This window comes from Phasianus colchicus, chromosome 1, assembly GCF_987193195.1.
Source record: "Phasianus colchicus chromosome 1, bPhaCol1.hap1.1, whole genome shotgun sequence".
NCBI lineage: Eukaryota > Metazoa > Chordata > Aves > Galliformes > Phasianidae > Phasianus > Phasianus colchicus.
The window spans coordinates 101,557,080-101,579,310 of record NC_143436.1 but is presented as its reverse complement, the minus strand read 5'-3'; the positions used below and the strand labels follow the sequence as shown (position 1 = coordinate 101,579,310).

The 22,231-nt window shown below is 34.2% G+C and overlaps 1 protein-coding gene across 1 annotated transcript in view; it reads left to right on the top strand.

Moving 5' to 3' along the window:
• Nucleotides 1-22,231, top strand: part of TMPRSS15 (transmembrane serine protease 15) — a 56,768-nt gene that overhangs the window by 10,921 nt on the left and 23,616 nt on the right. Inside the window, exons 8-15 of the mRNA XM_090134482.1 lie at nucleotides 182-301; nucleotides 8,200-8,308; nucleotides 10,404-10,513; nucleotides 11,892-12,029; nucleotides 13,255-13,404; nucleotides 15,748-15,850; nucleotides 16,284-16,431; nucleotides 17,166-17,307. Coding sequence (XP_089990608.1) covers nucleotides 182-301; nucleotides 8,200-8,308; nucleotides 10,404-10,513; nucleotides 11,892-12,029; nucleotides 13,255-13,404; nucleotides 15,748-15,850; nucleotides 16,284-16,431; nucleotides 17,166-17,307 — 1,020 coding nt within the window. The remainder of the gene's footprint in view (nucleotides 1-181; nucleotides 302-8,199; nucleotides 8,309-10,403; nucleotides 10,514-11,891; nucleotides 12,030-13,254; nucleotides 13,405-15,747; nucleotides 15,851-16,283; nucleotides 16,432-17,165; nucleotides 17,308-22,231) is intronic.

Sequence of the window (22,231 nt, the reverse complement as noted above, 5' to 3'; positions counted from 1 at the left end):
GCTAAACGTTCCTTTTTAGTATGCAATATTTCATTCCTGGCTTCTAAAAATGCAGTTTTGTGAAACACAATAGAGTGTTTGGTTTGATTTGTGCTAGAGTAGCCAAAAGTAAGTCAATTTTCCATTGTAGTAAAACTGCATTGCTGCTTTATTGTTATTGCTGTTTTGCTTTCTATTTCAGTTGAGTGCTTGCCGCCTGCTGAAGTTTGTGATGATGGAGTAACCTGCATTGGAAAGGATTTATTTTGTGATGGAATCTTGGACTGCCCAGATGGTTCAGATGAATCTGAAAAAAGATGTGGTAAGAATGTAAATCTATTTAAAGCAGTATTTCTGAGCATACGTAAAACTGTCAGTATTTTTTAAGTACTTAATAAGCAATTCACTTCATAATGAAGTCCAAATTAACTCTGCTAAAAATAATAGCAACAATATCTAAGTGTTATAACACTTATCTTGTAAATGCAAACAATTTCATTTAAAAATTTAATTGATGAATAATATGCTCAATATATAAGAAGAAAATAATACAACGCATCTACATTAATATAAAATGATATAGAAGATGGTGTTTAATATATGTATTAATAACTATAAATAAATATAATAGAAAATATAAAACAATGTCAAAATCTTATATGAAGTTGTGTACAAGTAATATCAAATATGTTCTTTTCAAAAACAAATGTTAAATCACATTATCCAGTACCAGAAGTTACTTACTGTCATATTCAGAGTTAGAAGAGAGGTTTATCTTTTGATTCCATCATTAAAAATATCTTCTTGAAAAATACTACGAACAGATTTTTACAGTATACTATATACACTCTGGTTCAGTGATATTTTATTTCACTATGCTTTTCCATAAAAGCTATGTATTCTCCTTGCTGATCTCCTCTCTGTCACCAAATAATTGGTTTTGGCTTTGTGCATAGAAAAATGAGGCAAGAACTAAACTGATATGCCTGATTCCACTGTAAAGTTTCTACAGTAACATTAGCTGTAAAACATCTGTTTGACTTTTCCTGGTAAAATCTCCTATGCTTCAACTGGAAGTGTACTCTCTAAACTAAGGCTAACTTGAATTTACTTTTTATTTAGATTTGTTTTTATTATTTTAGTGTATTTTTAGTAAAATTATAAATAAATTAGAAGACAGTTGAAATTTGCCCTTTGTGAAATGATTAGACACACCTAAGGATTCACTGAGTTTAAAACCTTTCATACTGAATGGAGAGGAATTCTTTATTTTCACTTTAGTGGTAACAAATTTAGATCAGTTGGCCACCTTCTTGAGAGTTTGGGTACTGCTCTATCAGAAAAGTTGTATTCTGTGAGTCTGTATCTCACATGAAGGGCCACCACCTCCCTTCTGCCTCCACATCCTCAGACTTAGATGGTGTGATAGGGGTGTCCTGTGGCAACATTTTGTAGGCAGAACGGTTGAGTGCGACTCACATCATGGCACCCTTTGTTGGCAATCTATTTCCATCTTGTTACATTGAGTGCTAGAAAATGGGACTAGATAAATATTAAGTTGCTAACCACAATTAGAAATGCAAGATGATGATTTGTAGCATGTCCAGAGAAGAGCAACAAAGCTGGTGAAGTTTTTGGAGCACAGTTCTTATGGGGAGCTGCTGAGGGATCTGGGATTGTTTAGTCTGGAGAAGAGGAGACTCAGGGAAGACCTTATCAGTCGCTAAAACTCCCTGAAAGGAGACTGTATTAAGGGGGGGGTTGTACTCTTCTACCAGATGACAGCAATAAGACAACAGGGAATGGTCTCAAGTTGTGCCAGGGAAGGTTCAGGTTGGGCATTAGGAAAAACTTCTTCTCCAAATGAGTGATAGAGCATTGGAAGAGGCTACCCAGGGAGTTGGTGGAATCTCTGCCCCTGGAGGTGCTCAAGAACCACAGAATCACAGAATCACAGAATGGCCAGGGTTGGAAGGAACCTCAAGGATCATGAATCTCTATCTCCCCTGCCACATGCAAGGCCACCAACCTCCACATTTCATACTAGACCAGGATGCCCAGGGCCCCATCCAACCTGGCCTTGAACACCTTCAGGGACAGGGCATCGACAACCTCCCTGGGCAGCCTGTTCCAGTACCTCACCACTCTCTCTCTGTAAAGAATTTTCCCCTGACATCCAACCTAAATCTCCCGTCCCTCACCTTAGAACTATTTCCCCTTGTCCTGCAGTTATCAACCCTTCCAAAGAGTTGATTCCCCTCCTGCTTGTAAGCTCCCTTTAGGTACTGAAAGGCTGCAGTGAGGTCACCCTGCAGCCTTCTTTTCTCCAGGCTGAACAAGCCCAGCTCCCTCAGCCTGTCTTCATAGGGGAGGTGCTCCAGTCCCCTGATCATCTTCGTGGACCCTCTCCAACAGGTCCCTGTCTTTTTTGTACTGGGGGCTCCACACTTGGACACAGTATTCCAGATGGGGCCTCACAAGAGCAGAGTAGAGGGGGACAATCACCTCCCTGTCCCTGCTGGCCACCCCTCTTTTGATGGAGCCCAGGATCGCATTTGCCTTCCGAGCCACAAGGGCACACTGCTGGATCATGTTAAGTTTTTCATCTATCTAGACCTCCAGGTCCTTCTCCACAGGGCTGCTCTCAAGGACTGCTCCTTCTAGTCTTTATGGATGCCTGGGATTTCTCCAACCCAAGTGCAAAACTCTGAGTTGAACCTCATCAGGTTCACCCGAGCCCACCTTTCTAGCCTGTCAAGGTCCCTCTGAACGGCATCCCTTCCTTCCACTGTGTCAAGCATACCACTCAGCTTGGTGTCGTCAGCAAACTTGCCGAGGGTGCACTCAATTCTGTCATCGATGTCATTGATAAAGATGTTAAAGAGCACCAGACCCAAGACAGACCTCTGGGGGACGCCACTCATTACCGGCCTCCATCTGGACATAGAGCCATTGATGACCACCCTCTGTCTGTGGCCTTTCAATCAATTTCTTATCCATCGAGTGGTCCACCTATCAAATTCACACCCCTCCAATTTGGAGATAAAGATGTGGTGGGGGACCATGTCAAAGGCCTTGCTCAAGTCCACAACCATGTAGATATAGTACTGAGGGACATGGTTTAGTGGACAACAGTGGAAGGCGGACATTTGGGCTATATAATCTTAGAGGTCTTTTCTAGCCTTGGTGATTCTATGATTCTACGATGTGAACATTTCAGCAGACAGCTCTAGGTGACCCTGCGTGAGCAGGGTGTTGGACAAGGTTCATCCAGCCAATCTCAATTGATCTATGATTCTGTGAAAATCTTACAACCAAAAAATTACATCCTTCACCCTTATCTAATTTCCCTGAGCCCCTTTTTTTTGTGTGTTTGAAGAATTGACAATGCTCCATTTAGCAGTGAATATTGTCAAATTGTACAAAGGAGTCTGTTACTGTGTACCAAAATGCACATTTTGATGGAGAGGTACATTTGCTAGTGTCTATGTTGCTTTTCACAGTCTCAGCTCTAGTATTTTCTAGCAAAGAGAACTTTTTAATGTTCTGGAAGATGCTGGAGCAATTAGCTCCCTGAGGTGTTTTTTAGAAAATATAATTTGGTACTAGAGGAGTCTGGAAAACTTATTTCTTTTGTGACAACATATTTCTGAGCTCTATTGGATAGTGGAGTCAGTCTGGCCCAAATTTTCAGAAATATGTAAAATGCTGAACTCTGGTTTAAAAACAAAGAAGCAAACAAAAGATCAATATTCTTAATAATTTTTATTATTAAGAATATATCTATTATATAGACACTCATTGCAAGACTGTCTTTGAATGCTGCTGACATGCTGACTCCTGTAAGAAGTGGAATCTTCTTCAGACAAAAATGTTAATTGCAGGCCTGCTCGTTACCTACACATTTCTGACTGAAGACAGCTGAGAAGGGAGATTTAGTCAAAACTTTGGGGAAACTATCTTTCAAAATACTTAGCATATCCATTGAAACACATCAAAATCTCTATTTATCTTAATAGCTGCATCCACAGCCGCATGATCAGAAGGTCACTCAACATTGGGGAAATCTGAAGATCCTAAATTAGCTACTGCAGGGCTTAGGGTAGCACAACACCAAAGAGTTATTCAGTCATTCATTTCTATTGTTTCACTGTTGTTTTGAGATGTAGGGTTTGGTTTTGATATTTTGATGAGTTTTGTTTTTATTGTGGACACAGCTAAATGAAGAAGTGAAGGTTCTTATCATAGTTAATAATTAGCAATATACGTCTCATAAAAATTAATCTTTTTGGCTACTATGAATAACTAGATTCAAATTTATAAATTTTACTCATATTTTATGACAGTTATTACAACCCTACCCACTATAGATGAGAATTTAATTGACACCCGTACATTGATATTCATCCACTTGCAGTCAAAGTGATGTATACATGATTCAGTAGTGTCCTGGTGGCTGCAATGTGGTTTAAGGTATGAATAGTGCTCGAGCAGAGTTTTTTACGAGACCTCTTACGCACAGAGCTTTTGGATATGGTTTGCATCTCTCTCTGACTCTCTGCCACATATAAATTTTGAGTGCCCTACTTCTTAACATATTATTTTTTTATCATAGCCACATTTCAGTAGTCACTAACAAATATGTACAACTGATCTAAACATTTCAGAATATGAATACAATTTCAAATAGGCAGAAAATCATGAAAGGAATGAGTTGTACTTATGGCTCACTTTAGTGATCTGGATGGGTTGGTCCTATTCATTTTTACTGATGCCTGGCATTTCCAAGCAATTAATTCAGTTGCCATTAGATTGCTAGTTTCAGTTCATAGCCTTATAGAAAAAGAGTTCTGGCTGGAAGACAAATTGTTGCTCCATCACACTTATTTTACATTTTCAGTCTAAAAATTTTCCATCTAAAAAACTGAGTTTTCTAAATTTATATATTTAGATTTCATAGCAGACTTTGCAAAACCAGTGTATCAAATGGCAATAAGTTTTATGCACATTTGGGATACCTGCCAATGTTTCTACCTCTTTGATATTTCATTTATCTTACATCCCTAGAGTAGCTTAATACAGTAGTATAAAAGCTAAAATTGTCTAGATTTTCAGAAGTACTTCAGTGTCTTACAATGAGATTTATAGCTGATATATAATTCTTGTTATAAGTGCTCTTTCACACAGTGGAGTTGTCACCCTTTAAAAAACTCAGGGTTTTTCTATGGTGACTATTTTTGTCAAGTACTCCTGAGTTTATAGTATATTTGTAGTATTAAAATATAGGATATGTGTGGAATATTTAATAGTCTTTTTGTGCATTAAACAGAATTCAGGAAAGTCTAACATTCTCAGAAAATGAACACCTTCATTCTTTGCTTTTATTGATGAAAATTATCTTGAAAGGTTTCTCTCTGGCTCTGCAATGGAGTGCAGTAACAAAAGGCCATTGCAAAAGTACAGTTAGGAATTTCAATAAAGGGTCTCTAGAGAAATGCAAAAGTCTGAACAGCATCTATTAATAACAGCTTGCAATGATGAAAAGCAGCCATGTAGCACATGAGTATAAGGAAGACTGGAGCCTGAGCCCAGGAGCTGTTTCACTTTGCAGACTTTCATATCAATTATTATATGTCTAGGCTAACATTTTGTGATTACCTACCTCACAACATTACTAGAGTACTGAGAGTGATCAATCACATGAAAGCCAGGAAGAAATATGCTGCCCTTGGCATAAAAGGCCTGTCAAATGAAATTTGTAGACTTGATCTGACCAGTCAGGGAGCTTCCCCATGGAATACAAGGATAACAGGATTAGGCCTTCCTAATACTCTCTGTATACCACATGAATAAACAAAAATGGACAGAGACATGTAGGGAAGCAGTGGAAGTAATGCCTATAAAAGATGTCTGCTGCCTCATTAGGAGAACAGCTGAGGCTTCTTTGAGGGCTCCAGGAAAAAGTGTACTTGTTGTTACTCTGCCAGTCTCTACCCTGCAATGTGGAAGTGCTAGGAGTGTCATCAAGTTCATCCTGATGGCTTCCAGCCATCTTCCAGGTCATTCCTGAGATATCAAGCATTTACTATTCCTAGACAGTGGACAGCAACTTAAGAGCTTTGCCTTTATCTCTCTGTCCTGTTTCAGGTTATTCAGTATTTCTTAGGAGGTAAGAAAAAACAGGAAAAGAAAACAAGAACAGCAAGTAATTATTGAAAAGAGAAAAATGTAGTTACTATTTTTATAAAAAAGAATATGTTATTATTATTATTATTGCAGGTGCTAAAAAACCCTTTTTAGGTCAGCATGCGTCTTGCTAGTCACCAGTACTACTGCTTTTCACACTTCACACCTCAGAGTCAGGCACTTTTCTTCTTCTTCTTACACTAATTTTACTCCTCTTAACTAATAATGGCATCAAGTAAGGAATTCTATATCACATTGTTTATTACTACGTCATTTACTATCTTTAACTGCCTTTTCCTTTCTTCGTTCATGGTATCTGTTATTTTTCCAGTCCTTTCCTGTGTTCCTCATATCCGTTGGTTTCCATTTGGTGGCTGCATGTGGAATTAAGTGTGTTGACACCTGAAATTCATCCCACAAGTATAGCCAAAGTTTCATTCTGCTATAACTGAAAGCTAAGCTAGTGGATGTTATATTTTTAAATGTCTCCATTAAATATCTTTGTTAATGATTTCTTCTTTCCCTCTACTATTTCTGAATATTTTATAAATACTGATTTTGGAAAGATATCCATAGTATTTTCTCTGTCCATTAAGTAAAAAAAAATAGTTGTAAATGTTAGCACATTCGTGAAGACAGGCAATATATGCCTGCTCCAAAACTTTAGTCTAACCTGATTAGAAGATTATATAGAATAGTAAATCTCTTTCATAAACCTACTTTCTCCATGTATTTAAAACCATATATGGTCTGGCTTCCTCCCAAAGACTATGAGAATTGCAAAACGGAACATGCTAACAAGTTTCTATTCCAGCTTATTCTTGAGTCCTATAACTGTTACTGAAATTCATTCTACATGGTCTTTATTAACATAGTATGACTAAACCTGACAGAAACAAAGCCTGATTTTTATGTTATGTTTGCAGTGATAGTCAGAAAGAATTTTACACTTATCAAATGAACAGGCAAGGACCACTGATTTATCATTTTATGTAATCATTTCCCAGAGGAGAACTACGGTCAATAAAATTTCCATTTAATTTTCAGTATGATTGATTATTCATAATTTGAATAGCCATTATAGGTATGATTTCACTTCTGATGTTAATGAAAAGCTGTATCTAATTCTGGTTATCAGCCTCGAATTGATGAACTTGTAATTTACCTCTTCAACTAATCATGTATTGTCCTGACTATAGCATTATTTGAAACTCTATCATGCTTTTCTAAAAACTGAAGGAAAACCATCCTTGGAATCTTTGCATCATGTTCAATGAGATGCAGCAAAGGTTTCAACAGTGCTTCAGTGTCTTCAGAAATGAAATAACTCTACATGAATTAACATTTTTAGTCTTGTGGAAGCTTAAAAATATGATTTTTTTTAACTAAATGATTTTTAAACTGAGCATGCATAAAATGAAATTGCAACACCAAGAAAATAAAACTAATACAAATATTTTGAAAATTACATCATAATGAAGGAGGTTTAGCTTAGATGAATGAACTTGAAAGCTGACAGGATACAGAATATCCACTTAGCTCTTTGAGTAATTAGTAAAATGTAAGGTAAGGAACCAGGGAAATCATGAAAGTAGAGAAAGCAATGTCAACCATATCTCTTGACATCATTAACATGATATCAGATTATTTCTGATAATGCAGACATGTTTTCCTCATTTAAAGTAGCAGTAGATAAGAAATACGAAGAGAAAGTACACTTTCTTTAATAATGTAAAAAGTAAAATGAAAGATTTTTAATTAGACTGAGTGATTTAGACTAGTTTGGATTAGTTGCACTGTCTCTAATGTAAAATTAAATTGTCTATAATATTGTAGTATTTTGAGATTAAATAATCACAGGAATTCAAAACGGGAGTGGGATGGTAATGTGTTTTAGTTTATCTTTCCATTCTTGCTTACAAGGTATTTTCTAGGTAATAGTTGCAAACTAATATTTAAGGTCACTATCACTTTGACACTGCTTCCATTGTTCAAATGGCATTTTGACAAATGTTCTTCATTATATTTTTACAGCTGCGATTTGTGATGGAAAATTCATGCTGACTGATTCCTCTGGGTCTTTTCACTCCATGAATTATCCAAAACCGTATAATGCAAATATTGTTTGCCAGTGGATTATACTGTAAGCCATTTTCTGATGATATTCTACTTAACATTTGTTCAATTATGAGGTGATATTGCTTCCTGTACATCAACCCTCTGTCATTTGTTTGTATTCTCAAATATGGCATGGAAAATATGAAATAGCATTTTCTCTTTTGTATTCACACAGTTTTTCTTTAAAAACTTGCAGACCCAAAACTGACACTAATAACGACAGTTGTGTATGATTTTGATAAATCTGGTGTGCTGTATGTATGTACAAGAATGTATTTGTAAGCTCACAATAAATCATACTCAAAGTAATTGCAATACAGATAGTATGTAGGAGCTTTTAGTTACTAACTTTATAAGACATCACTATTTTTAAAAAGTGGAGTTGTCAAGAATTCCCACCATTTAGGGATACAAAGTTCAATTAGGAATTATTTGTATTTGAGGTCCTAACTCATTTAGAAATATTTTAAAATTATATATATCACTGAATAGCATCATAACAGAACAAAAGTTCTCAGCAAAGGAGATAAAAATTGTTTAATCAAGCATACACACCTATAGGGATGGACAGCTACTTGACTTTGACACTCTAGGTTCTCTTTATAGCCCAGGAAGAACAAAAAGATAGCTATAGTATGCTATAAATCTCATCCTAAAGTACACACCTAAAATAAGACAGGTGATTAGAATTTTGAAGCTTCTAAAATCCACAGAATGATTGTCAGTTCAGAAGTTACTGAATTGAGAGGCAGTGATTATGATGATGGCTTTATAATAACAACCATTCTTTGATTCTGTGAAGTATTAGTTTGGTAAAAAAAAGTTTCAAAACAGATTAAGGAAATATTTTGAAAATTGAATAAGATTTGAAATACTTCCTTCCAAAGGCTCATTTGACAGCTCCAGTCTTTGAGTTCATTCAGCACTTACATCTTCACCTTTACGCTTCTGGAAAAAGTCATCATTTTTCTTGTTTGATACAGTTGCCCCTCCCATTCACCAATACCTATACCACACATATTTTAATATATAGTACGTCATAAGAAAAGCACAAGATTGTGTTGATTTTACAATTCCACCCCTCTAATTTTTTCCATGAAGAAGTAATTTCTTCTCCTTTCAAAAGTAAGAGCAGTATGTTCAATATTTCCCTGAAAGATAAGCTTCTCTTTAACTTTCAACAAAATATTTTATCATTTTAAAACACATGATAATTGTTTACCAGTGGATAAACATTAAAAAAATAAAAATTAAAAAAAAAAAAATTCATACTTCTCTACTAAGCAGTATTGGTAAGTGCCAGCAGATTGCTGTTTAAAAAAAAAAAAAAGAAAAAAAAAAAAGAAAAATCTTTATTGGCTCTCTCAATACCAAAAACAACAAACGATGATATAAGAAACTGATTGTGATAACATGGTAACACTGCTTTAGAATTCGTACTACTATAAATATATCTATTTAACTATAGGTTACTAAGTTAATAATTTCAGTAAAAACAAAATACAGCACTTTTTACACTTCTATTAAAACAAATGCTATTAAACTTACTGGGTGATTATTAGATTTGATAACATATTCTCAAACAATGTTTTTGAGATCCTCAAATCTTCATGTAAATTTAAAAAGGCATTTTTAAAAAAGGCCTCATAATAAAGGAGGATTTACACCTGTCTCTTTTGAAAGATTTTGATGTCCTGCTCTTCATATTGATACCATCACACTACTTTTCTACTTATAGCATCTAGCTGCTCAGGCAGAATTCTCTTTATCGGTAATGTATTCAAAAGTGATTTAGAATTAATGAACCACGGAGAAAAAATGACTGTCCAACTGAGTATCATATTCTCAATTTTTAAAAGATTCAGTTCTAAAATATTCTTGACTCCAGTGAGTTCAGGAATACCACCACTTTTACTAAAGGTCAATGCCCTATTACATCTGCAATTCTACAAACTAGGAGTTAGCCAAATAGCTAATGTTAATTAATCAACTTGCTTGACGTTATTTCACTTTGTTTCTGAACTGAATGTTATTCAAGCACACAGTGAGTTTGTTACAGTATTTTTTTTTTTTTTTTTAATTTTTGTCTTTTCTGGTTTACATTTCTGTTTTCATCTTAGAGTGCCTCAAGGGTTATCCATTAAGGTGAACTTCACTTCTTTTGATACAGAACAGTTTATGGACAACTTAAATATTTTTGAAGGTATAGGACAAAACAAGATTTTAAGAGGTAAAGTTATTTTTCAGCTAATATTACTTTTCCATTAATTGAATTCATGTAGTAAAAGATTTTAAACTGAAAAAAACGCACGTGTATGTTTAAGTAAAAAAATGAATCCGTGTAGAGTTTTCCTTTTAAAGTTGATCTCAATATACTCAACCATTCTTATGCAATGGACAGATAAATGTTTCCCTAACATGTAAGAAAATACAATTTTTTAAAGGTCTGATCTGAAAAATGTAAATACCTTGACCATTGCCATGATCCTTTAATGTCATCCATAGCGACATTAAAATAAGTGATCTAAACTGAAGTTGATGTGATGAGTACTTGGTACTCTGCAAATAATTATATGCGTAGCATCATTGACTCAGACTTGAAAATAGCAAAGATACTGAAGGTAGATAAATAATTTCTTTCTATATTGTATTTTGAAAAACTAGGTTTCTGCCCATTTTTCACTAGACTCAGTTTATCCAGATGAATGGAATTCATCTATGTGAAGATAAATGTCTAGATCCGAAATCTTTCTATGTCAGAAAGATCTTTAATATGTATTCATATTTTTGGAAGCAGGGAAGGAATGGGACTGTAAAGTAGTGAAAGACGTGGAATACAGAATACAGACACTCCATTCCTTCAGTACTGCTCTGAATATAAATCCACTTTGGGATTTAAATTTCTGTGAGAGATTGCTTCAGTAGTACTGTTTGCAGCAACCATTAACTTGCACATTTTTTAAGATGGTTGTGAGAGTGGCTGGTAATAGTGCAATGATGTAAAGATAAACTTAAAGATTGTCCTTCAGTTGGTTTTGTAAAACATTGCAGTTAAAAGGTACATCTCCAGTAGACTCTACAGTTAAATAAATAATTTTACATTAATTTCAGAATTTCTCCTCAAATATCTGTAAGCATATGTACTAATTATTAAACCGTGAAAGTATATATAACAAATATATATATTCAATATTGTTATTACAGAGTTTCAGAGTGCACATCTGTACACATTGAGAAAATCTGCAGCATAAGCAGCATGTATATGAAGATTTTAGATTTTAATATATGGATATTATATAATAAAATAAAAGTATAATCACACTGTAGTATAAACGATGATTCTCCACTAGCTGATGATATCCATATTGGCAAATATGTGAGATGGGAAACGCAGAATAATTATATTTATATAATTATATATAATTATATTAGCCAAATGACTAAATGGCTTCAGAATTTTGAAGGTCTTGTAGACAGGATCACAATTCAAGAGAAAGTATTATTTAAAATTCAAAAGAGCTTTTTTATATATTATTTATTATAACAGTGCTGGGGATTTCTTTATACATGGGATTGTTTTTTTACTGACTAATTTACTCTGTTTTCAGCTTCTCTCTCAGGGTCTAAACCTGAGACAGTTCACATTTTTTCACATGAAGTTACAGCCAGGTTTACATCTGATTATTCTGAAAACTACAATGGCTTTAATGCAACATACACTACTTTTAATGCAAGTGAACTAAAAAGTAAGTGTTCTTTTATGCTATTGTTGTTGCTGTGGTAGTCTGCAATGCTTGATGAGGCTACATGTTTCATTTTATAAAATGGAAATGGAAAGAGACGCAGTATTTTCTAGCCTCAATCCTTTACCTGGGCCCACACTGAGAAATTTCATCTTTTTTTTTTTTTTTTACAGACCATATCATCAATTTCAAAATGACTGTCTACAGTCGTAGAGGCTGGATCTAGCAATAGGGAGTTGACTTAGAGTGCTTGTGCTGTTAAAATAAAAGAATAACACGATGGCTATATTTCCTTGAGATTCCTTTCAGCAAGTTCGTTCACTAACAAACACAGTATGATCACTGCCACTAATCATTACTTTGTTATCTCTAGGCAATACCTGTTCTCCATAGTTTCTCATGTCCTATCTCACTGCCACAAATAGCAGTTCCAAGTGGTAAAACAACCATTAAGGAAAATACTGCTTCAGTGAATAGATACGGAAAAAAAAAAATCCAGATGTAACAAGTCCTCAGTGACAAAATGCAGCAATACAACTCATGCTCTGATGTACCTTAGCAGTTGTTAAAAAACTTAGATGCAGATTTTGCAAGTGAAGATTGCTTCAGCTGCTGAATTTTGAGCAGAAATGAATAGGGAATGTGACTAGAAAGGGGTATGCTGCAGAAGACACATCCAAAGTGTCACTAAATTCTTGTCATGTGGGCTGATTTGGAATTCAAGGCATCATGAAAAGACACAGGACAAATTGTGGGAAGAAAAGCGATGTCTCAGCAAATCTGTATGATCAAAGAAGGAGCAGAGAACAAAGAAAGGTACCTTCCTGGTGCGTGAAGCACAGCACTTATACATTGAGCTTATAGCTGGTGGCTCTGATAAAGGGCCCTTTCAGCTGGAGCAGCCTGAACTGTGGCTAAGAGGAAGGGGTCCTTCGGATCTGCTATGCAGGTCTCCTTTCTTGTTCATTTACCACTTATTGGCAAATGATCAGGAAAGAAGTTTGATAAAGGAGTGCAATCTTCAGGCCACCTTCAGCAACAATGAATTGTGGACAATAAAAAAAATACATATTTCAGTGAGTAATCATGTTTCTTAGAAGAGAGTCACTGTAGGCTCCAATTTTCAAATGCATTTGAAAATTTAAACTTTGTCACTTACGCTTACGTAAATCTAAGAAAATATTTAATATATTTGTCATTTTTATTTACTAGAGGTTCTTATTAACAGATTTTGAGAAAGTCAGTTGCACATTTGAAGATGGCTTTTGTTACTGGATACAAGATTTAGATGATGATTTAGACTGGGAAAGACTTCAGGGCTCTACCTTTCCCTTTATGAGTGGTCCTGATTTTGATCATACATTTGGCAATGCGTCAGGTAAGGTCACATACAAATTGCCTTCAGAATAACGGAAAAGCTTATTTTAGCTTATGTTATACAAGCCTAAGCTGTTTTATTTAGAGAGGATGCAATTTTATTCTGCCATAAAAGTGATTCAGAGCTATCAGACAAAAAGGTTTATGCAACTCATTTTCCTCTTGTGTAAGTATACCAAAACTAGAAATAAATGGAATATATGAAGTGATTAAAGTATGAGGTATCAAGCATTTTTAACACTGTTCCAAGTCCAAGGAAGATATTTCTATTATACAATAGCATTTTAGGTAAAAAAAAAACAAAAAACCTTCTTTACCTTAAAGGAAAGAAAAAAAAATTTTAATCAAAACTACTACTTTTTCACCTGTGTCTACATCATGACAATCATAGAATAATTTTTATTTTAAAAATGTTGACCTGTGTGGTATACAGGTCTTCTGTTTTCCTAGTTACAATAACGCACTAGACACACTAATTTTCAATACACATACGCACAATAAACTCCAGGAACATCTATAGCAAAATAACTTTATCAACAGAGTGATCATATCATGTGTGGATTTTAATTACGGAGACAATACTGTTGAATGCATACCATGGGTGCTTTTTCAGAAATTGAACCCAGAAGTTTTTCTAGTTCAAAAGGAAAACCAAACAATTTGTCTCAGCTGATTGATCAGCCCAATTAAAAGTAGTAGATATAATTTGGATTTCACAATGAGTGTATGTATGCTATGCAAGACAAATAAATTATACAGTGACGAGTATCTGGGAAAATTGCAGATTACTCACAGGAAAAGAAAAATATACTTCAGCATGTTATTGTATACAAATTATTCCTCTCTCTAAGTAAATGAACATTTTCTAAATAATTCACTGTTTTCCCACTCAACTCCTAGAGTACATATCAAATGAGAGAATGTAATACTTACTTCCTGAGACACTTGACAATGATTTCCAGCTGTCTTGAAAATACTTTCTAGATGTTTTCTCTTTCATAGGTCTAAGCTGACATATATAATGTTACTATATGTAATGTTACTTTTATTTTGAATGTTAATATTTCTAGTATTTCTATTTGAAATAAAGCATGAACTGTAGTGTTAATATCTAGATATTACGTAGACAGTGTACTTTTGTTTTGCTGCACTTTTTTTTTTTTGCTGCTGGCAGAAGAATTAAAGCATACTTAACAAGCCTCAAAACCAAACCATATAATACTTCTGACCTCCATTAGAAATTATTTTGGTTAGATTATGCTTAAACCTCACTTCACTTTTGGTTCACATCTGATTGTTACACAGCAGTATATTCATTAAAAATGATATATGCAATATAACAAACATTCTAACAGCAGAAGTGCTAATGGAAAACATCATTCATTACTGGACAAGTTTTCCTAAATTGAATCAGAATGCTCAGAAAATTGATGAAATAAAGACAGAGGACTGTCATTTTAGCTACATAAAGACACTTTCTAAATAAGAATGCCACTCTTATTTTCTAAATCTGGATATCATTTATCTTTTGATATATGATTTTCGAAAGCAACTCAGGAATTTATTGATATTTTTTGTGTGTGTGCACTTGAATCTTCTAGCTAATCTGGAGGTATAAATAACAATGTGGCATAATGTACATTAATTATAATTATTTTTAAATTCTGTGTAATATTTGCATATATAGGAATTAGCTAGATATGCAGATAGAATAAAATCTGAAATTACATCTAAGATTTCAATAAGGCAAAAGTCTTATTTTTGGACTTCATCTCTGTTCACTTTTTCACTTCTCTCTGATAAAACACAATGCTTCTGGCCTCATATTTCCATATTGCAGCAGGAAGTTCAAATTCCAAGCTGCAGAAAAATAAATTCAGAAAGATTAAAAAAATAATCTCCAAATAAGATATCTTTATGATGTTTCCACATGCTACAGTGTTCACACTGTCACTCCCTCACACCTCAACACACTATTATGCAATAAAAACTATGGCACATTGGGAAATTCTGTAAAGCCACAGTGCCAAACAGGATGGCATCTTTATAAACAAAGCAGAAATAAATTAATACCTTACTTTACTAAAGAAAATGCAGATTTCCCACAGAGTTTAGAAGGGTTAGTTCCTCATTTCATGTTTAGTTCTGAGGATCGTCCATCAAGCTTCAAAGCTCATTTTAATGTTGTTGACTGTTCACTTCTACTGTGTCATGGATATTTCAATCCATTATATATATTTGTGGTTGATATTATCAATACTATTTTTAAACAGAAAAAAACACCTTGCTCTCATTTGAAAAATGAAAGTTCTGTACTGTCTAAAATGTGCTCATTATATTGCAGGATTCTATATTTCAACACCCACAGGACTTGGAGTTGAAGAAGGAAGAGTTCGACTTCAAAGTTTGCCTTTGATCTCTTCAGATCCATCTTGTCTAAGTTTTTGGTAGTGCTATGTAACCTCTGTATATTGCACATAGATCCTAAACATAATGCTCATTTAAGAATAAAAAAAATATTTATTTTCATATATATTAGTTCAAGTCAGTGTAATAGCCTAAATCTCTTTAGACTTCTGTGACCAATCTTAACTTCTGAAACTTTTAGTCCTTTATAGGTTTGAATCTTTCAATTAGGTTTGATGTATTCTTTTTCACCCCATACCCAGCATTTATTTCTACACAGAAATACTAAGAATCTCTGAAATATTTTTCTCACAAAGCTTAACTAAGTATCCACAGATAATGAGGCAAAAAAAGGAGGTAAAACTTTCAGTTTTAATCATGAAAAATGAAACTCTTAACATTAAAAAGTTAGATATTACTCCACAAAGTTTCATTTTGGTCTAAAAATGGAAAACTTTGCTTTTACCCTCCTAGGTATTACATGTATAGTCCTAACATTTACCGTTTATGCGTTAGCATAAGTGAATATGGTCTGGAAAAGATAATTTTCCAGAAAGAAGGAAACTATGGAAAAAACTGGATTTATGGACAAGTAACATTAAACGAAACATCTGATTTTAAGGTTTGTTTAATATTTAGACTTCTATTTAGTTTTGTTTAACTGATGTCAATTTTGTTCCAAATGAACCCAATGATCCACAGCTCCAAATTTATCCTACAGGTTTTATTGATGGCTTATCTTGCTATAGTAGATTTTATCAATGCAAAAACACTGCCAGAAAGATGCATTCACTGCCTGAGAAAATGAATGTGTCTGTGACCTGGCTGCATCACATTTCTAGCAAATGTGTGTTCTGAGATCTCAAGAACAGTTACATTACTTTACTTATATATAATATATACCTATACCATATACATTAAAGAATCAAAATGTCTTTTGTACAAATGCCTTGACAGCAGGATTTCTTTAAATACATATATAGTAAAACACTGTAATGAACATCAGATAAATTGCAGGTTTTTTTTATGTTGATAAGTCATTAGATCATAAGTTTGGACTGGTTAAGTGATACAGAATGCTGTGTATCAAAAATTATATTAATTTATATGTAAATTATGAAATAGATTCAGATTATGTTCATCACTTATATAAAGCTCCTGCATTCCTTAGAATGATCCATTCTGTTTGCATGGTAGGCATTTGTGTTGCTGGGAATCCTGCCTTATTTCTGATACCCACCTCAAGTACAGCACCAGCTCAGATTATAATGGAAATGAAATGTCAGAAAGATAAAATGTTTCATTAAGTTAAATTATATATATATATATATATATATCTTTTCCAATTAATTTCAGGTTATATTTGATGCCTTTACAAGGATTGCTCCAAGTGAGATTGCCTTGGATGATATTAGCCTGACAGAGGGAAAGTGTAATGAAAGCAATTATGTAGAGCCAACTGCATTTCCAATTGCCACTACTACTGCTTCAGTTCCCAGTAAGTAAACACTACTGATGATTGTCAGTTCTCTCCTGTATTTGTGTTTTAGTGATTCAAAATCTGCAATAAACTCACTTCAGCTTTACAAAGTTCTCCAACATTATAAAATTAACTTCAAAATATTTGTTAGAAATCAGGCTTGTTGCTCATGACTCCTTTCATAGCAACAGAATTGATAGATACACAGCTTAAGCTATCAGTACATTATCTTGCAAAACTTGAGGAGTGAAAGACAAGTTGTGGTGGTTTCACACTGATGGCTAGCTAAACTCCACCAAACTGCTGTTTCACTCCCCTTCAAAAGAGCAGAGGGAGGAAGCCACATCTTGGACACAAGGAAACCACATCTTGGCAAGCTGGGCCTCAGTGCATGTAGTATTTATTCAGAAGGAAAGATGCGTTCATAACAAGAGTCCCACCATCCTCTTTTCCAGCTTTTGTTACTGAGTATGACACCATATAATGGAATATGTCTTTGGTTAGTTTAGCTCAGCTGCCCTTGTAATGTCCCCTCCCCACCTCTTGCCAACTGCCAGCTTACTGGCATTGGAGGGTGGTGGAGATAGCCTTTATGTTGTGCCAGCACAGCTCAGCAATAGCCACAATACGGGTGCAACATCAACTCTATTTTGCTACAAGTGCAGAACACAACATTGTATGGACTGCTTTGGAAAAAATTAACTCCATCCCAGCCAGGCTCAGTACATTAGTAAAGAATTCAGTATTTATTTCTCAAATCTTTAACTAGTAAAACTTCCAGGACAACAGTAAAGTTGAGAGAACAAAGAAAGGTGAGGATAGTAACTTCTGTATTTGAAATTATAAATGATTAATAGGAGGAAAAACGTTTGCAAAGTCACATCATGATAACTCCATAGGTCTCAACAGCATATGTTCTCCAAGCTCTGAGAACACTCAGACAATGAAAAATCCAATGATTAAGGGGGGATGAAAGAATAATAGTGCCAGAACAATTTAAGAATGATCTATATGACTACTTAGTACCCAAAATGGGAGTATTTATCTGGAACAAGGCTCACAGTGAATGAGATCTTCCAATTTGCATTTTGCCATGTTGTTTTTCATTCTAGATATCATTACATTAAGAAGGAAAAACAGCAATATTTGGTTTGTAAAAAATCTCAGCAGGAAAACAGAAAAGAGAGCAAGGAGTTCTGACTGCAAGAAAAAATAAAACAGCTACACAACAATCAAAGGGTTCTGTCTGCCTGATCTCATGAGTGATTTCAATATTTGCATACATTACAAACATGGCAAAACCAACTCCTGACTTTATTAGTCTTCACAGAATCACTAGATCATAGAATCACAAGGTTGGAGAGGACCTACAAGAACACCTAGTACAACCATCCTCCTATCACCATTACTGCCATTAAGCTACTAAACCATATCTTGTAGCACTTCATCCAGATGCCTCTTGAACATGATCGTGCTTTGTTAAGTCTTCTCCCTGCGAGGAGTAGCTGCTGGCTCTAGTAACAATGGATGGAATTTTTTTCCATGCTATGAGGAATTTAATTTCAACTCACAAAACTGTCTCCTAAGCCTCCCTTCTAAATCTTGGAAACTGGAGGAGGGTTGATTTTACTTGTGTATCTTTTCCACAACAACTGAAAGTTAATGAAATAGGAGGAATTATGTTTCCATATATATTTATCCAGTTGTACCGCTTGCTCCAGACATCACACTGTGGAGTCTTTTAAAGGAAAACAGAGATTTAAGATTCCACATAAATTAAAATTTCACAGAGTCAGTTAGAAGATTCTCACTGAGGAAAAATATATAAAAATACCTATAGGGATCATTTTAAAACTAGAAAATGCACATAAAACAATGAAGAATAATTCTATATGATGCAAACAGTTCCACATACATTCAAAAAATTGACACAAATACATTCAAAAATAGATACAAATGTGAAAAGAAGTTGTGGCAAAATAAAACAATTGGTGAGGCTTTGTAACATAATGTGGACATAAACTTTTTTTGGGGAAATAAAGATTTCCAGACCTATTCTCAGAAGGCTTGAAATCATTAAATCAGAAAATATGTTCCAGAACTGCCTCCTGTTATATTTACTGTCTCTTACAAGGGCACTGTTAGTTGCTCCCTTCAAAGGATACTGCTAATAGAAGTCTAAAATTAAAATGATAGAAAAAGACTATTTGCACTATATTTATATTGATGCTCTATGTACTAATATCCTATCAAATCTATCCCCTTTAAATCCATTGGATCAGAACAGCCAAGGAGCCAATTCTTTCAAATATAAGAGCAAAATTAAATTTTAGAACACAGTCACAAAAAAGGAACATAAAGTCCAACAAGATGTCTCTATTTGCAAAATAAAGTGTTATTAACACTAGTAATTGCAGTCAGGTGATCAAGGTAAGTTTCAGACTTTGACTGCAATTTTCATTAACTGTTAGGAGGTGCTGATATATGCCACCTCCAGCACTCTTCCAGGTTGAGTGTGTAAATACACCTTGTAAGTTAACGTCAATCAAATGATTAATGGTAGAAAGTCTCTGTAATAGGCTGTAGCTGAGTTCTGCTGTCAAAATGTCACAGAAATGGTTTTCAAACTATGGATCTCAACCCAAAGTTGAGTGTTGAGACCTGAATATTTAAGAATGAAGGGCTTGTATGGTGTATAACTAACTCCATATCAAATGGATAAGAGGATCCATATTGTCCTTCAATATGACACAAAAGTGCTATCTAAGCAGTTCCTGAGGAAAGACTAATATGGTTCGCATTCTGACTTTGTTGAGGCATGCTATATATATGCTGCCTGTAATCTGATGAAAAATGTCAATATTATCAATCATCTTCAAAGAAGCATGACATTATTTTGATGAATGTGGTACAACTTTACTAACACTGATGGTTTCACTACAAATGTCACATCTACAGACAAGAGATGAAAGAATTTGCATTGAGCCAATTTCCTTTGCTAGACTTAGAGCTTCAGTGAGATACACTGGCATAATTTGCAGTGCCACGAAAGTTTGAGAAGTCAATTTTTTTTTTTTGCCATGGTGTGTAGTAGGAAAGCTGATTTCCTTTTGTCATTTACACAAGACTGTCACCTTACACTTTCATCTAAAGCAAGGATTGCTTTAATCTTCATATTCATTTATAACCTGTCTTCTAATACAAACCACAGTGTGGAAATTACAGAGTGGATTCCACACTTTAATGTGTATGTCAATATAAATTATGTTTTGGCAAAAGCACAGAGGATTATTTTTTCCTCCCCTCTGGAAAGGTCATCATTTTCTACAGTGTTGAGAAAATCCTTCATTATGCTCACTGAAAGAAGCAAGATTATTAGTGTTGATTACTGTTTGGGTCTCTAATGAGCATCTGGCATATATCCAGTATAACTCCATATAAACTCATGTTTATTTTAAAAATTCTTTTCCATGAGTGAAATCAACTGCTTCCGGTATTTTCCTGTGCAAGACAAAAGATCATTATTGTTGTGCCTTTTGTGCACTCAACACTAGATCAGATTTCATCATGAGCTGCCAAAGATCAGCTTTAAGAAAGTTTGTTTTATACTGCTTACATCATTTGATGGTACTGGCTATGCATTGTAGATTCTTAATGCAGCTTCACAGTAGATCTGTGTCTCTTTGAATTGCCACTAATATTTCATAACAAAAGCCAGTTTAACCTTTTTGTTGATAATAGTACTTACAGAAGTTAGCTATCACTGTGGCCCATATAGCTAAAACATAACACACTTATTAGTGAGTTGCTTTTCTTTCAGAGAGCTCAGTTTACCTTTCCAGAAGTATAATTAAAGTTCTGTAAGATGGCTGTTGTGAGAAAGTTCAAAACTTTCTTGTATTTGGCGGAGCTTCCTCTGAGTGAGATTCAATTGTCAAACTCAGTAAGGCTTGTAGACTATGAGGTCCCTATGCTAGTGCCTCACTGTATGTAATTCTGACAGACACATCAAGACACAGTATGTAAGTTGTAATGGAAGCAATGATTAGCCAGGTTTTTGTGTTAACAAAATAACATTTGGTTAAAAGAATAAAAATAAACTTAAAATTAGAATTCCTTTGCATTTACTTCTATTTTCTGAAAGGGCTATAGGAATAGTGTTTGTTTCTGAAACAAATAATTGAGAGCATGTAAAGTGGGCAAATATGATAATGCAGCTGAAATAAACACAAATAACATTTCTCAATTTAAAGTAAAATTTTGAAATATGAACTAGATGCATTTTGGATGTAAACCAACTTTATTTACTATATCTTGAAAGAGAACATTGAGTGTTTAAAATGCATTTAATTATCTGTGTTGGTGTGAGAGTGTATGTATGTGTGCATATATATATCTGGAATATCTGCTTTTAAATAAATGTTATTTTTACATGTAATTGCTTATACGTGTATAGGATAAAGATCTTTTTTATTGGAGCAGTTGTTTCAAGGAAAAAAACATAGCTATTTTTACCATTTAGAGAGTTCTAATTAAAAGCTTTTATGCTCCTGATGAACTCAAAATGACAGTATATCTCTTTAAAGTACTTATGTATTATATGCTCAATCTCTCAGCTGAGAATGTATCTAAAAACATCGCCTAAAAGGAAAATTATGAATCTTGTTATTTTCAATCTTCTGATATTCTGTTACAAAATATGTACAAGTTTTTGTATATTTTGCTGTCAGTAGGCTAGAAAGGGTAAAAAGAAATCATCATAGTTATCAAAGCAGATAAATACCTTAAGAGCTTTTATCACATTTTTTACTGTTGTATTTCTACATAGCTATTAAGATACATTTTCAGGCTAAACATAGAAAATATCATCCAGCAGTTCAGTATAGACTTATATTGAAATAGCTTTTCAAAAAGATAAGTATTGACCCTTTTACAACTCTCT